Source organism: Ambystoma mexicanum, chromosome 11 (genome assembly GCF_040938575.1).
Source record: "Ambystoma mexicanum isolate Mex_15411 chromosome 11, UKY_AmexF1_1, whole genome shotgun sequence".
Lineage (NCBI taxonomy): Eukaryota > Metazoa > Chordata > Amphibia > Caudata > Ambystomatidae > Ambystoma > Ambystoma mexicanum.
The window spans coordinates 798,653,115-798,670,694 of record NC_090934.1 but is presented as its reverse complement, the minus strand read 5'-3'; the positions used below and the strand labels follow the sequence as shown (position 1 = coordinate 798,670,694).

The 17,580-nt window shown below is 43.0% G+C and overlaps 1 protein-coding gene across 1 annotated transcript in view; it reads left to right on the top strand.

Moving 5' to 3' along the window:
• The window catches only part of COPB1 (COPI coat complex subunit beta 1), an 821,662-nt gene that overhangs the window by 173,162 nt on the left and 630,920 nt on the right, over positions 1-17,580 (top strand). The window contains exons 5-6 of the mRNA XM_069623734.1: positions 397-511; positions 11,720-11,812. Of these exons, the coding sequence (XP_069479835.1) occupies positions 397-511; positions 11,720-11,812 (208 nt within the window). The remainder of the gene's footprint in view (positions 1-396; positions 512-11,719; positions 11,813-17,580) is intronic.

Here is a 17,580-nt window from a genome sequence, read left to right as displayed (position 1 = left end):
TTACAATCAGTATAATCATAAAAATGTATAGCATTTGACAGTGAAATTGCGGAAATGAGAAAGATATAGGGAAAAAAGGAGAAAAACTTGTAACCAATAACAAAACTTAAACAAACAACTAAGGTCGTGACAGTCTCATTTCAGCTTCTGGAGCTAGTGTGAGGAGGGGCGGAGTGGGTACACAGTTCACATTGGGGGAATGGGGGTGGATTTACAATTGTTTTCATCTTGTAGCCATGTGGCGCCATCACGACAGTGCATGGAAAATATCTATTACATGCCTACACAAGTCAACGCTAGTGACTTTGCCAATGTATGTGTTATTTTTTTCTTTCTTAAACGTGTAACTGCTATAATTCATTTTTTTAAATATTGGAATCAAACTTCTATTCTCAGAAATTTTGAAAACCTCATCCCGGATGCTCCTGAACTGATCCACGATTTCTTGGTAAATGAAAAAGATGCCAGCTGCAAGAGAAATGCTTTCATGATGCTCATACATGCGGACCAGGTGAGTACATTAAGACTTTTGGTTGGTACTGGAATGTTTGATTTGTGTATTTATATATATTTTTTTTTTATCTACAAGGTTGTATGGCAGTGTATTAAGTAATATTAATTGATGGGTAAAAATAATAATGAAAAACTCCAATTAAGATTAAAAAGAGAAAGAAAACTGTTTTCCTCCATTTCCCATAGGGCAGTGTGGAGGGAAATGTTTTAAATGTATTCCTGAACACAATCAGAATTTTCTTTTTGCAATCCCACCTGCAGCATGTTCCACACAAGTCCTGCAAGTAAGATTGAGTCCGCCTTTCAGTCTTGAAAGTGTGGAGTTTTGTGGCAAAGAATTAAATTTCTATTTGATCTAAGAAGCCTATCCTAAATATCCAGTTTCTACACACAGTATATAATATATGGAATAAAGTACCCCGTGCTGCACATCCAAAGGTTGTTTTAAGTAACAGAGGAGTTCTGTGACTAAACAGAGAAACGGACGCCATGGCTCTGTTCCTTTTATAATGTCATTGAACTCCGACGTGAGTTCAATATCCTTTTTCCATGTGGTAGGGTATATAATATTCCTTTTAATACATGGCCATACACTGTCCTCTTTTTAATTCCTGGTGTTTTGCTTAATGTATTGTAAGAGATCTTCCAGTTGCTAATGCTTTTAATCAAATGTAGAATCACGCTGCTGCTAATGCGTTACAGAAAATTCTTTCAAGCATTTTAATAAAATGCGCTGAAAACCCGTTTCCGTATTGTGCTTTAAAATAAGTAATAACATGTAGATTCTTACTCTCATATGTTAAACTTGAGCAGTGCACAAAATAAAGATCCTACCATAAACAGCTTTACATAGATAAATGGTTGTAAAGTGTCACAAAGCTATTTTACAAGAAGGGAATTAAGAAATCTTGTCAAAGCTTTAATTATGTATTTCAGTTGCAGTTGGAAATCTGCTCTGACTCAAGAATCGGGCATTGTGATGTCACAACCAAACTTTAATAACTGATGAGCACCCGGAGAGGGCTCAATCCCACGTTCCAAGCCCGCGTTCCAGGCAAGCTGGGAGTTGGAAGCGCTGGCCCTCCATCTTCCCCCACCTCTGCTTCCTTCACCACTCCCTTCTCCATGCCACCTCACTTACCTGGATCCTCTGGCAGCAGTGGTGCCACCACTGCTCCCCCATCCTGGGCCACCATGGTAATGGAAGAGGGGCTCTGCATGGAGCCCTGCCCTCCATTTACATGGCAACCACCTTAAGTGGAGTATTTAGTATTTGTTTGAATGAACTGAATGCCCCAATTCCGTGACACTTTATTCAAAGAGATTGCTTTCAGCACCCTGGATTAAAATCCTGGGGTGCAAATTGCAGTAATACTCTCACCGGGTGGCTGGATGGAGGGGGGGGGGGTGGTGGTGAAGGCCTGAGCAAAAAAACTTGGGTCCTGGCTGTTTCCTCCCGATTGTTGGGAAAGATTTCTTTTAGGCAACTTTCCATCCTTATTCTATGGACCCACAAACGTGTTACTTTTGTTTTACACCTTGTCCTGACTTTCACTTCACTGGCCTTTTTGCACATTTTTTATGAGGAAACCGACTTGTCCTTCAGACTGTCAGTACTGGGAAACTAGGCTTTCCTTTTTGGGTAACTTTTTCATGTAGCACAAAGCGTCTTTCGATGCAGTGCGATGGGGATACATTTATATCACCCTAGACTCGCACTAACAGGATTTTTGGTTACTTTTAAATGTGCCTAAAGAAAAGCTGGTGGCAGCAGTTAGATGTTGTACCTTTTTTGCTATATTTATAGTTGGCTAATTCACATTTACCGCTTATGGGTAAAGACTTTTTACTTGTTCTTTGGCCATTTTGTTCTTTGGCCTTCTTGTGTCAGGAATTCCCTTTTATGGTCCTGCATTTATCCTGGAAAGCTGCTGTTTTTGCAGGCTAATGCATACCATATGTGTATGGGCTCAGGAAGTGGGCTGGGACTGTCTGGTCCCAATCCACATACTGGTGGTAGTGTTTCTAGTGTGCATGCATGAGTCGGCCCCACAGTGGTCCCTGATTGGACCACTACTGGTGTGCATGACTGGTGCAGAGCCTTGCTTTTGGAGGGTTGAGTTTGATCACTTACCTGAATTTAGGTTAAGAAGGGGAGTCCTGCAGCCATTCCATCCGATCCAAAGAGGAGTCAAGTATCCTGTGTAGCTGTGCAGACGACAGAAGACCCGAGTATGAATCCTGGAAACCATTCTTGCTGCTGTCCTGGTGAAACCCTGCTGCACTAACTGATCTCAGAAGAACTTTGCTGGTGCTTTGACCCTTTGGACTGGTGGGACCAACCAGTCTGAACACCTTCTCATGATCCGTGAGCCTCCGAAGTGTCCCTGGACCACCTGGTGGACTGACCAGCTCCATTTTGTGCTACTGTGCCAGAAGTGTCGCCATTCCGTGTTTTGGCATGGTACTTCGGTGGTCTCCAGTTAGTCCTGCAAGTCGACTTTGTGCAAAGTTTCAGCGTCCTCTCATTACAGGGTTCTGTTCTGGACGACGCCATTTGTTCGTGACTACTGAGATGCCTGGTGTCACCCGTGTGCGGTGACCGTCGCTGGAACTGGCCATCCCCCGTGCGGTAGTGTCCTGAAGAGCCATGCACCAGTGCCTGCTGCGTTTCTTCTTCAGAAAGAGTTGCACTCAATTCCTGGACCCGACCCCGGAACCTTGCTTGCACCCGCATCTCCTGGGCATCTTCTACTGGATCCAATGGCAGGAAAATCTGCCTTCAGCGACCTACCCCACCATTCGACCTGCCAAGTCCTTTGAGAAAATCACAGTAAGGGGGGGGGGGGGGAATAGTCACAATGCTTACTGGTGCGCCCCTATCTCCTCCATTGTAAAGTTTGTGCAGAACTTTGATTTATATTCCATTCCTTGAAAAGTGCTCTAGAAACTAGGAAAAGTATTTTACCTAACTGTAAATCCCTTTTGAAAGACACAAACCCACAGGAACATTCCCTAACTGTTTCCCATCTTCCTAAGGTACATTGTGAACTTTTTGGGCACTAGGCAGCATTCAGTTTAGGATTGGATCCATCTAAAGTTAGTGCTTCTATTCCTGTGGATTGGTTATACAATTGCTTAATTGCTTCCCTTCTCTTTGTATTGTTGAAATTGTATTCATTGTATTGACCAATTGTGACTGTTTATATGTTTTATATTTAGAGTGTTGTGCGAGATTACCTGCTTGATACATTTCTATACTGTTTTTGGGCCTATAATATAGTATTTTTGTACTTGCCTGTCTTAAGTAGAATCCTTGTGTATTTCACTGTGTGGACTCCTTGTGGACCCTTGACCCAGCTCTCTTCTCCTGAGATTTAGCCTTGACCACTCTCCACGCTTGATTGGGTTTGGCTAAACTCCCAGAGTTCACTTATAACTAGGGTGGCCTCCTAAAATAAGTCCATCAGACCAGATTTTAGAAATCCATCTCAACACCCATCCAGCCCGCCGGTTTGCGTATTATTGCTATATTCCAGAACAGTAGGGGTTTCGATGTTCGATGTGATTGCTCTACTCCCCACCCATGCCACACTTATTTTGGAAGTTGCTGCTGGTTGACTTTTGGCTACACTGGCTTCCCCTGCTGACACCTACCGATACAATCTGGAGCAGCCTCTGTGGGAGCCATCATTAGCCGCAGGGGCTGCGAGGGCAGAGGGTTTCCTTGGGAAGGTCAGTTATGACCAGGTGGATGCACCAATCAGGGGAGGTAAGCAGGGTGGGGCTGGGAAAAACCCAGACGCAAACAAAGGAATGCACCCCAGGCACTGCACACACTACATGCAGGACAGCATTTCCCCTTGCCTCCCCTTTATCTCCCTCTCACCACACTTGCCCCTTGTCTTACTGCCCACTCTTGAGTCTCCTATGTCCGGCCTCCAACTGATCTCGCCCCTCTCGCTAGATGCCACTTTCTGGCCTTCTACTCTCTCTAGCTCTTCACCCACTGCCCCCTGGTTTTACCTCTCTCCCTACCCAAGCACCTGTTCCCACACACGTACTCCTTTCTGGTCTTCTCCCCTGCCAAATGTCCTTTTCCCCCTGCCTCTCGCACTCTCGTACACTTGTTCTACTCTCAACTCCCCTCATTCTACTCTCCGCTTCCAATTCAGTCTCTCTCAAACACACAACCGAGTTGGTACCGCCTTCTCAGACCCAACGCCTTCCCTTCAATCGCTCTCAATACTCCATATACTTTGCCACCTCTTTCACGTGGTACACCCTCCTCGTTCATCTATAGGTCCACCTCCTCTGTTCTTCGCCTCACCCGAATACCTCTCATCCTCTATTGACTTTACCTGGCTTTTATAGCCATGTTATCACTTTCTAATCCCTGCCCTGGTCTCCAATTGGATATTATGGTTAGCTGACTCTTGGGGCCAAATCGATGTCCTGTCTAACCCAGGAAGTCTTGCCCCTTTCTGAGGACTCCTTTGTAGTCCATGTGGCCCTGCTGCTCCTGGGCCTGGTTTCCTTGAGACTTCATGTAAGTGGTATTTAAAGACTGTTGGAAAAGTTTTGTTCTCTCCCCCGGTGTTGTGCCTTTTGTTGTTGTTCCTGTTAGTCTATCCTGCTGTGTGCGGGACCCCTGTGCGACATTTGTGGAATCCAGGGTTGTTGTGGGCCTTCTTTCCAGGTTCTTTAATAAGTTGGGAGGCTTTAAAACCGCAAAATGTTTATTACAGCAAAACTGGTCCTGGCCAGGTTTTGGCGGTTGTACCCAGGTGCATTCAGAGAGATGTTTATCTCTTTATTGGCCTTTTTTCTTCAGAGGTGTGGTGAGTCGGAAGAGCTTGTCACACTCTGGACATGTTGATTTTCTTCTAAAGAATTTTTTTTTTCTTTTCTTAAAGCCTATCCCTCCCTATTGCTAGAGTGGTTTCCCTGCCTTACCAAACTAACTAAAAATGCGTGTTTGTCATCAGCAAGTCCAAAGTAAATGTTCAGTCCTGAACCTAACTCTATCTGGCCCTGCCACTAGTACAAACCACTAAAGTTGGCCAAAAGAATGTCTAGACTCCTGGTCGTTTCCCTTTGGGCCTTCATGGCAGCGGCTTTCTCTCAGGATTTTTATCTTGGCACCTTTTATTAACTAGCTGTCCCCGGCCATGCTTTGCTGTGGCTCAGTCTGCTTAAATGGAAAAGAAAGAAAAGAGAAAGCTCACGTTTCTAATATGATTAATTTCACAATGCTTGTGGGTAGTTTTTAATGGCTCTGGCGGTTCTCCAAGTTGAGGCAGTTAAATTTTTCCGGCGGCACAACACATTCCTTTTAGTTTCTCCATTACATTTCAGAGCCTTGCAAGAAGGACACACTTCAGGCATGGTGCTGATGAGAACATGCCGGCTCAAACTATAATCATCAGCCGGGTTGTACCGGAATGCAAGGCGATTGTAATCGCATGATTGCTGAGCACGGAGGCGTGTTTGACCAAATCTGCTGTTTCTCGTTGACATCTTTCAGCCACTCTTAGCCCGTCGCGTTCATTCTGTTGAGAACGAAGCGGATCTGAAGCTGCAGAACGCGATCACCGTGCTCGCAACCATGCATCCTGAAGTCTGGCTGCACGTCGCTCTGCTGCTTCCTCGGCACGTCAGTGAGCCATTCTAAATCAGAAACATTGAAATGGAATCGTAAAATATTTAGTATAGCATGTGTTGCTTTTTTGTCCAACAGATGGCGCTATTTTTCAGAAAAAGCATCTTTCTACCCGTCACAGGTCTGACATCTATGTATAGTAGGTATATAAAAACACCTGCCTTTTCGAATGCAACGTTGTGTCAAAATTTCAAAGCAATCGGTGAAGAACTTTCAGAGATTTAAGATTTTGAACAAACGAACATTGACATTTTTATTTGTATAGATAAACAAAATGTCTGTTTTAGAAATTCTGATCTTGGAATTTCCTTCATAAGCTTGTGTAGCTCATCCTAACTGTTCATTGGTCTTTTACTCTTTTTAGTGTTATGCTTATAATGATTCTCCAGAAAATACTGTCTCAGTCTTTACTTTGCTTTCATGTTTCTCACGTCCTTGAAATCCCACCTTGCTTAGGTTTTGCAAGATTTTATCTGTGTTGGGAATCCCCCTTCTTCTGGGGTTTCTCTACTGGTTTCTTTCTCTTGTTCTATAATTCACTTGACAGTTTTAAATCCTAATTCTTATTGCACTTGTATATGGCATGCCTTCCCCACTCTTTTCAAGACTACTACACGTCCAACTACAATTTATTTGCATCCAAAGTAGCAAATCTCCACTCGCTTACATCTCTCCCGTTACTCCTTCCTCTTCTTTCAGTCCTGTTCTACTTCTACATTCTTTTTCTTCATTGTCTCCTCTGGGTGACTCCGGCACTTCTGCTCTTTTAGCTCGTGCTCATCCTACTGCCTCTCCTTGTGATCCTCTTACCTCTTCTCTTATCCCACCTCCGACCACCTTTAAGCATGAACGTATTCTTCCCGTTCTAAAAAAAACATTCTCCACTCCTCTAACCTCTCACTGCTAACCTCCGTCATATCTCTTTTGCCTTTTCTTTCTAAAATTCTTGAGCGGGCTGCTTATGCTCAGGTAACCCGCTATCTGAATCTTCATTCTCTCCTCCATTTTCTTCAGTCTGGTCTTCATCCTTCTCACTCTACAGAGACTGCTCTTTTACATGTCTTAAATTCTCTCCTCTCTGCGTGTCACTCGAAGCTCTCCTATATTATTATTCTTGACTTGTCAGCAGCGTTTGACACTGTTGATCGCTCTCGCCTTATTTCCTCTCTTTGTATCTTGGGCATCTCAGAAGTCTGCTCTTGAATGGTTCCGCTCCCATCTTTCCCAACGGACCTACTCTGTAACTTCGGCCAGGCACTCTTCACCTCACTTCCTCTTTTATATGGTGTTCCTCAAGGTTCTGTACTTGGTCATCTTATCTTCTCTTTATACTGCTCCTCTTTCTACTCTTATCGCCTCTTTCCATCTTTCTTTTCATCTGAACGCCGATGACACTCAGATCTTTTTCTCTTTTTCTTCCTTTGATTCTGCTCTCCACTCTATTCAAAGCTGGATGTCGTCTCATTTTTTTACCTCTCAACCCTTCTAAAACTGAGGTTCTGTTCTTTCCTGTTTCCCCTATTCCTCCTAGTCTTCAACTTCCGTCTATTTCCCTCCATCTTCTTTCTTTCTCACTATCTGCCGTAACCTGACCGTTCTCTCGTTTTCGTTTCATATTTCTTCTAGTGCTCGCTCTTGTTGTTATGCACTTTTCAACATCCATCGTGCTTGCCCCATCTCTTTTCATGCCATGAAACGTCTTCTTTCTCTTGTCTTTTCTCGTATTGATTACTGCTCATCTCTATTGCTTGGCCTTCCTGCCTCCCATCTTCTTCCACTTGGTTCTGTTTATAATTCCTCGATTTGTCTCCTTTTTTCTTTATCCGTTCGGTCTTCTATTACACCCTCCCTAGTTTCTATTTCTCTACTCTCTTTAGAACCCAGTCTTCTGTACCACTTGCTCTCAATTGTTTTCAAATGTACCCATGGTCTGCCCCCTTATCTTTCTGCCTTACTCTCGTTCTATGTCCCATCTCACCCTCTCAGATCACAGAATGTATTTCTTTTATCTGGTTCCTCCCAATGCTGCTTCTCTTTTTCGTTCTTTTGCTCTACTATCTCCAACACATTGTAACTCCCTTCCCCTCTCACTTCATTCTGCTTCATCTCTCAGTATTTTCAAATCAAACCATAAAACACATCTTTTATCTTCTCTTTTCTGTTAATCCTCTTGCGTTCCCTTCTTGTTTTTACCCATGTTTCAATTTTTTCATGATTGTAATTCAAAAAAAATAGATTTTGTTCAGCGCCTTTGGCGAAAGGTGCTCTATAAATCCAATAAAATGATTGAAGACTGAGCTCCTGTGCTTGTTTTCCCCTCTTCCCTGGATTTTCGTTGCCACCTTTTCAGTTTCCCACTCAGCCTTGTGTGAGAAACCTGACCGTGTTCTCCCATCTATTCCCCCTTGGATCCTCTAATCAGGTGGCCCGGGAAGGGCCATCGCTTTTGGATCCCGATCCTTGGGTTGGACAATCGAGGGAGGATCACCTGAGTGGAGGGTCACGAGAGATTGGGAGGAAGATTCTGAAGGGCGAGGCATGGTATTCCCCCAGGCCCAAAAATACCCCAACCTACTCTCCCTCAAGCCTTTTTGGGATATCTCCAATCTCACCCCATCTCCCCACACCAATTCCAACAGATGCTGAGACGAGGAAGCTGCAACGAAGATCAGTAAAGATTACCAATGGGAATAACATGGGGAAAGTAAGTGCAACCTACCCTAGAAAGAACTGGAGTTGTCCCACTAATTGTCAGGCAGGGTCAGGCAGTTAATAGTAACCATTTACACCTGACTCCACTTGACTATTTTTTTTCACTATAAAAGGTATGGTTTAACACAGATGGAGGAGCGAGCTGGAGAAGCATTTTGGACCAGTGAAGCCATGAAGCTAAGAGCTGCAGGAATGAGGATCCGGAGGAGAGCAGCGTGCTTCAACCCTGGCCCGGGGGTGTGAGAAGGGCTGCAGCGTGGCTGGGGAGCCGTGTCTCCTGAGAGCCGGAGTGAGGCAGCTGGGCCACTGCTGGCAGAGTATGCAAGTGCTTGTTCCTTCGGGCTGTGTGACGGGCCCAACGGTGTCTGAGGGGGAGGTGGTGAGACCCTGACCTCGACCCAAAGCATCCCACAGAGACCGTTTACCAGTGCTACGCTACCCGGTAAACTTTGCATGAGAGAGAGAAACTCAGGAGCGTGCAAGAGGCTGGAGCGGGAAAGGTTGGACAAGCAAGATTGATAAAATGGCAAGAAGCGAAAAGCAAAAAGTGGAAAGAAAGTAAACGCTGTGCGCGAGTGGTGCAGAAATAAAAGGCCAGAAAGTAAACAGATTTAAAAGTGGGCAAGTAGCCCAGATGTAAATTGAAAAGCGGACAGAAACAAAGTTAAAGGACAGTGTAAGGGGGTACAGAAAAAAGCCAAGAGAGGGCAAGCGGCCCGAAAGAAAAGTAAGGAAATTAGCGAGTGAGCACAGAGAAGGAAAGTGACAGCATTAAAAGTGCAAGAACGCACGGCAAAGGAAAAGTTCAAATGGGCACAAGTGAGTGAAACAGAAGGATAAAAGACGCACGCTAAAGCAGGAAGGTGCAAGAGGCACAGGAGGAGTAGAGTAGAGTGGAGAAGAACAGTGCAAGCGTGCAGCCCAAAGTGAAAAGAATAAAAGACAATGCAAGCATGCTGAATAAACACCTGAAGATAAAAGGTTCTAAGAAAAGTGCAATTGAGAAATAAAGAGAGGGGCAAAGTGTCAAGAGAGATCGCATGAGGAGATTGTATATAGAAAAAGCTGCAAACAAGAAAAAGGCATATCCTGACCAGCTGACTTTGTGTTTGAAATTAGAGGGGCCTAAACTTGGGGAAGGGCACCCTGAGAAAGCAAAAAGGAACTGTGATCTATTTTGTTTTGTGTTGAAAGCTAGAAGGTACCTGAGCTTTGGGAAGGGAACCCGGAGAGGCACGGTTAAGTTGAAGACTTACTGGTTTGCTTTATAGTGTTGAAAACACTTAAGTGTGGGAAAGGATCCGCGAGAAGCTCAAAAGAGAACTGTCATACATTTTCTTTTATGGTGCTTAAACCTTGAATAAGTTGAAGCTTGGGGAAGGGAACCCCAAGGAACTCAGACACTGAAGGTATTGGAGTTCACTGCAAGGACCCTGTGGCGAAGGTCTTGCAAGCAACCCTGTTTGATTGAACTCTTTTTGATGAGCTCAAAACCACGCCTGGCAAGAAAGCCACCGGAAACCAACCTTGGTTTCCCTATTTTTCTGTTGAACCACTACTTTTCATTTTTGACAAACGATCCCCTAACAAGCTGTCGGCGCTCCCTACTGCACGGGTGTCAGCGTTGTTAGACTGGTGTCTGGCCACGCTGGACTGGTTTCCCTGTTGTCAGCTTCACCAGGCCTCCGGCGTCTTCAGCTTGCGTTCTTCGCTTTTCGAACTCCTGCGGGTTGCGTGTCTTCCTTCTGGTCAGCCTCTCCAAGGTGTGATTACATTGGGGGGGGCTTTCCCTGCGCACTGTACCCTCTCCTCTTGTGAACCACTCCTCCCAGTTATATACAGATCTCTTCTTGAAGAGATATTCTTTATGGAAGGCTGTCCCATATATGTTGGGTGGTCTAGATAGTTCCTTGTGGGAATTAGTCCTTGTCCCTAAAGGGGAGGGGGTAAATCCCAGTGAGGTCCCTCTTTCCAGACCCCTAGGGAGGGTCTTGCAGAATGGGCTCTCCGCCTAACCTCAAAGGGGGTGTCTCACCCCCTGGGGAAAAGGGGCAAATACTCTCGATTCATCACAGGAGAGTACACGGCTTCTGTAGTTCCTGGGTCTAGTACTGGATTCCTAAGCTGCTCTGATCCCGATGGCTTTTTGGAATGTTGAGAAATGACAGAAAGGGAGTGATGGGTAGGGAGACAGGGACAGTGATACATAGAGCCCTGTATATATTCAGGCAGTTGGGGGAGCTAGGGTCCCTGCTAACCCCCAGTCCCTCTACAGGGTCTCATCCGCAACTCTGTCACACTAGGGAACACAATGTGGACTATTAGACTAGGCCCCCATTTGGTTTTGTTAATCTTCCACCATGACCCTTTTTATTGGTAACATGCACATCTTGTGGCTTATTTTGCACCCTCCTAGGTCCCGGAGGAGTTCACCCAAACCCTGTTTCTGGGAGATGTTCTATGGGACACTGGCTCTTAGAATTGAGTGGTAGGACCTTGGTTGTAGAGGGACAAATCATGCCTAAAGCCTATGAATACTATTCAATGCGCTGTTGTATCTTCCTTCTTTGTTCACGATCTATACACTTAAGCAGAGTAAGCCATCCTATTCTGTTATTGTTCCCTGCTGCTCCCATAAGCGATCATCCAACATTGTTTAAAATAAAGGTATTGAACTGAGTGTGCTGCAGCCTAAAAAGCTGTTTTTGCTTTTGTTTACTTTGTTGAACTCCTGCATTACTTTCATTATCGGTAGTACAACGTAGCATGAATTAAAAGTAAAGTGATTGATCCTATGAAAGCTGATTACCTCCTTTAATGCTTTTTCCACAGGACCGTGCATTGGATTATCTGAGCACTTGTATTGATCAAGTGCACACTTTTGGAGACATTCTGCAGTTGGTGATTGTTGAACTGATTTACAAGGTATGTGGTTGTTTAAGATTTGAAATAAAACACTTTATTCTACATGTCAGATGTAGTTATGCAGTACAGCAATGAGAAGCAGCTTTTTGGGTATCTTTTATTACTGTACGTCAACATGCATTTTTCTCTTAATATTTTTGTTTGTAGCATAGGTTCTATAAATCTTACACTTGTGGGTGGAAACGTGTAGATATTAAAGTATCCTCAATCACATGGTTGTCGCAATTGAGGGGTTGTATGGCTCCTTGATCCAGAATGGATGACCGGTTGATGATTCGGTTTTGCTGCCTTTGCACTGAACAGAGCTATGTGAACTGATCTGGTGGTGATAGAAAAAAATGGCTTGCAAAAGAAACATTCAGAGTTTTTCCTCTAGCTTGGCTAGGCTGCTGGGTGGCTTTATGGTTTGTGTAAAATCGCTTCACTTGGCTCTGTCCTTTTTGACCCCTCCTTGATTTCTCAAAATGAAGATTGCCTTTGTGTACCTCGAAGATGTGAGGGGTCACATGGCTATTTCCTGCCATTTGTTTTTAATATTAGTGTTTTGGTTTTAAAGCAAACCTTTTCACTACATAAAAAGTAAATGCATATCAAAATTACAACAAAAAACAATTTACAATCCTAAAGTGACGATCAATCATACAAACAGAACTCTTTAAATATTTCTCTTACAATCAATATCAATTACACTCAAATTTGCCAATTTATATTGGAATATTCATACCTTGAAACACATCTAAGATCCTCCAGTAAAGATGTAGAACTTTTGACATGTTGTCGCCCTTCATAAAATCCGCGCACAGGCTGTGCTCCGCCTCCAAAGTCCTACAATCCTGGAGAAATTGGAAATGTCTGTTTTAAACTGGTTGCGTCACAGTACAGAATCAGATATTTTATAGTTTCTTCAAAATTAGAATTCTAATATATATCCATGTTCTGTTCTGTGCCGTCCACTGTACTCTAGGCCCCATAGTTTCTAAAGTCGGGACCACATTAAATCTTACCCTGTAACACACAAATAAAGATATATATTTCACTAGGGACCTTCATTTCCCCGGAAAGCACCTATACTCTTTATACAGTGGGTAGACAGCCAGTCCATCAATAGTCAAACACCAATCTAAACTAAACTTCAAACCCAATTTCTCAAGTAGGTGTTTCATGTTCCACCCAAATTTATTTAATGATGGAATACTCTTATCTTTGAGCAGGAGATGTAAAGGCTCCAACAAAGAGTTGGAGGGAGGAACCAACATCGCAGTTTGAACCACAAGACTCTGCCCGCCAAAGAAATTAGTCCAAACTCATGCCGAATCCTACAGTTCGGAACACACAGGGGAAGACCTAACCCCCTCTTCCAAATCGATCCCTCCAGGGAATTCAGATGTGTACAATGATCATAGTGAACATTCCAAACTATATATTAGGCATGGAACAACCTTGGTCTAAGACAAGCATTGCTCACACCCCATCCCATCAATTTAGGTACATGCCTTTTGGAGAAAATCACTATTCTTGACTTGCTAACATTGATAGTCTGATTATTCTCTACTGCATAGTTGGAAAAAGCTGGCCACTTACATTGAAGCCCTACAGGAGTCGGGTCAAAGAATAGTTAATAATCGGCAAAGGCAAGCCAATATATTTTCAGGGATCCAAGTCTAATGGGATTATATTTTATCGGGTGGCATCATTTATCAATATCCGATTAGACATATGTTGTAGAGAAGGGGAGCAAGCAAGCATCCCTGTCGCAAGCCCTTCGTGGTAGTAATAGGGCCAGACAGATATCCTTCTTTCGACATTCTAAGCTGCAGGGATGTATTATGGTGCAGCAAAGATAGCAGTTTTACCAGAGAAGGAACCCTCTTCTTTATCAACTTGTGCCTAGGACATGTCTACTATTAGTGTCAAAGGCACTAGAGAGGTCTGTCAAGGCCATATAGACTGTACCACACGTTGGGACAGTTTTTCTGAAGTCCATCTAAGGGTTTAGTAAAACCATTCATCTGAGGCAGTACAAGACTCCACTCTTAGTATAAGGCTGTACCACCTGTGTATATGGTGTTGTGTTTTGTTTCAGCAGTCATCACACAACTCTGCATTATAGTTATAATGAAGTTCTATGTTAATCGTAGGAGCCCCGGGAAGGCCAACTTCTTTCAGCAACATCTTCGTGTATGATCCCATCAACATTCTGGAATCATACACGAAGATGCCGTCATGGCAACAGAACGTTACATGCATGCCTTCACTGTAAACTATCATTACATCTCCCCTCTTAATAAAATAACAAATTCAAAATTCAGAAAACTACTATCATAACATTTTTGCTATATTGTGTATATATCTATAAATCATAACTATAACTTTGTCTGCTTATAAAGGATACAGTATCTTCATGTTATCGGAATTGTAACATGTTATCTGGATCCAGATACTCGGTTTACAATTCTCAATAATACACATAGTCTTGTTTACGATTCCACAATCTTCTCCTGTCTTGGTATTGTCTGAGAATTGTCACTCCTTCCTTCCTGTGGCTTTCCTTGGATTTTCTCTTCTTGTGTATTACCTTTACACATTATACTTGTCTCTCCAACCTCATCTCTGAATATCTTGTCTTGAAATATTTCTCCATACCAGCCTTGTTCTCCTTCATTTCTCATAATCTCCCTTTCCTTTGCCAAAACTACATCATTGCATGACCATTTCCTGCCATCCTCTAAGATCACAGATTTCTTCGAACATCCTTTCACTCTTTGAGGAGGACGAAATCTTGATTCTCCTTTCATCACACGGTTTGGCTCTCTCACTCTTACCCAATCGCCTGTTTTGATTTTACTTTCTTGAACATGTTTTTGCTTGTCATAATATCTTTTATACTCTTCTTGTCTTCTTTTTACTCTGTTGACAATGTCTTCCAAATGTATCTCTTTGTTTCCCTTTTTTGTCATCCAAGCAGGTCTAAGTCTATTTGTAGGTGTCCTTCCTCTCATCAATGTGAATGGAATTTCTTCAGTAACTGAGTGTGGCGTGACTTTGTATGTGTTGAGAGCCTCTTTGAGTGTCTCTTTCCAGGGTAGGTCATTTATCATAGCTAGTTGAATAATACACTTTATGAAACGGTTCATCCTCTCCACCAACCCGTTTCCCATTGGATGATATAAGGCCGTGGTGCTATGTCTAATGACCCTATCCTTCAGAAACTTTTGAATCTCCATAGACATGAATTGGGCTCCATTATCCGACACTAGCTCTTGCGGTTCTCCTTCTCGGTTAAATATTTCTTCCAAGAATTTCACCACTTTCACAGCCGATACAGAGTCTTCAACAATACCACACTCCACCCACTTGGACGTATAATCTACCAACACTATGAGGAATACTTTTTGTGATCCTAATGTCTCATAGGGCCCAGCTATATCAATAGCTAATTTTGTCCACACTGTACTAGGAATATTCACTGGTTGCAATGGGGTTGTATTTTTCACCTTACTCTTGTCACTCACTGCACATGCAGTACAATCTCTGACTAGAGATTCCATTTCACCCCACATGTTGGGCCACCAATAAGCAGTTCTTACTCTTCTCTTCGTCAACATTCTCCCCACATGACCTTCATGGGCAATGTCCATAATCCTCTTTCTCAAATTTGTTGGGGGTATGATACGTTCTCCTTGATACACACACACTTCATCACTAGACAACTCATCTTTAAATTTCTCCCAGTATCTTACATTGTCATCAATGTCTCTCCAACCACTCTCAATGGCTCTTCTCAACATTTCTTGTTCAGGATCACATTCACCAGCTCTTATCCATTCCTCCTTTGAAAAACTGGGATGTACATGGGCAATGATACAATCCATGTTTTGTTCTTCCATCAATGTCTCCTCGTCCTCACCATTCTGCGCTACATCTTCACAGGGCAGGCGAGAGAAACAATCCGCTACCACGTTGTTTTTTCCTGGAGTGTATTTAATGATCACATTGAATTGCATGATGATCAGTGTCCACCTTCTTATGCGAGGAGATGTCATGTGAGGATTCTTAGAGTTTAAAACATGCACAAGTGGTTTGCGATCTGTTATAATGTCCACTGGAATGCCCCAAATGAGACTCTTGAAATGTTCCAAAATCCACTTAACACCCAAAGCTTCTTTTTCTATTGTTGAATAATGTCTCTCGGCGCCTCTTAATGTCCTTGAGGCAAAAGCAATTGGAACAATTTCACCAGCTTGAACTTGTTCTAGGACTCCTCCCAGTCCTATATTACTTGCATCCACAGATATCCTTGTTTTGGCACTTGAATCAAACAATTTTAACACTGGTGCTCTATTAACCAATGTTTTGATTTGCTCAAATTCCTTTTTACAATCTTCAGTCCACTCGAATTTGGCACCCTTGCACATTAAACTTCTCATTTTCTCCGCTCTGTCCGAATAATGGTCAATGAATTTCGAGTAGTATTCTGTTAAACGCATAAAACTCCTCAGCTGGTCTTTATTCTTGGGATCAGAAATTTTTAAAATGGTATCTACTAATGATTCTTTTGGCATTATTCCATCAGCATTTATCCGATGACCCAAGTATGTCACTTCATTTTTCTTGACTTTGCATTTTTCAATTTTGAATGTCATTCCTTTCTGCTGTAATACCTCTAATACTCCCAACAACTTTGCATCATGTTCTTCCTGAGACATACCTGACACCAATATGTCATCCTGAAAATAATGTACTCCTTGTAACCCTTCAAATAAATGGTGCATCAATCTCTGGAACACTGCGGCTGCTGAAGCCAACCCAAAAGGCATTCTCTTGTACCTAAAAGCTCCTAATGGTGTTACAAAAGACGTTAAATGTCTACTCTCTTCCTCCAGTACTACTTGGTGATATGCTGACGATAGATCTAACGTCGTAAAATACTTTGCCGGCTTCATGGTAGTCAACATTTCCCCAATGTTCGGCAAAGGATGGCGATCTACCCAAATGTTAGCATTCAAATCTCTTAGGTCCACGCACATTCTGATGGATCCATCCTGTTTTTTAACAATTACAATTGGGGATAACCACTCCGAGCTTTCAATAGGTTCAATGACATCCTGTATGCATAACCTTTCTAATTCGGCCTTCAATGCTTCCCTGGTGCCAATGGGTATATTCCTCACTCTATGTACCACTGGCTTCGCACCCCTTTTTAGTATGATCCGATGTTCAAATCCTTTGAGTAAACCTATTTCCTCATTAAAAACCTTGGGAAAAGCCTTTGCCAAATTCTCTGCAGTATCGCAACTGTTCTCCCTAAGGCATAAAATGGGCACTTCTTCACCAGGATGAATTCTTATTTTCAAAGCTGCTTGCTCCCACCATCCTACTATCGAAAACCCATTCTCAGCCACAAACAATCTGCAGTATGTTTCTCTTCTTTCAAATTTCAGATGTACCCAAACAAACCCTATAATGTTGATGGGTGTTTTTCCATATCCAGTTGCCTTTATGCTTGTCATTTGTAGTTCCCCCATTTCTTTTTTTAATACATTGACATATGTCTCCACATCAACCATCGTATAAGGAGAACCAGTGTCCACCATCACTTGTAGCGTTATATCATTTATTTCCATGGTGACCCATGGTCCCACACCTTTTTCGCTTGGTGCAACAGCTAGTATTTGAACCTTGTCTTCAAGTCTATCTTTGATTGCCAAAAGATTGCTTGGACCACTCATGTCTTCCAATGCCTTTATACTTGTCATCGCTGCACCTCT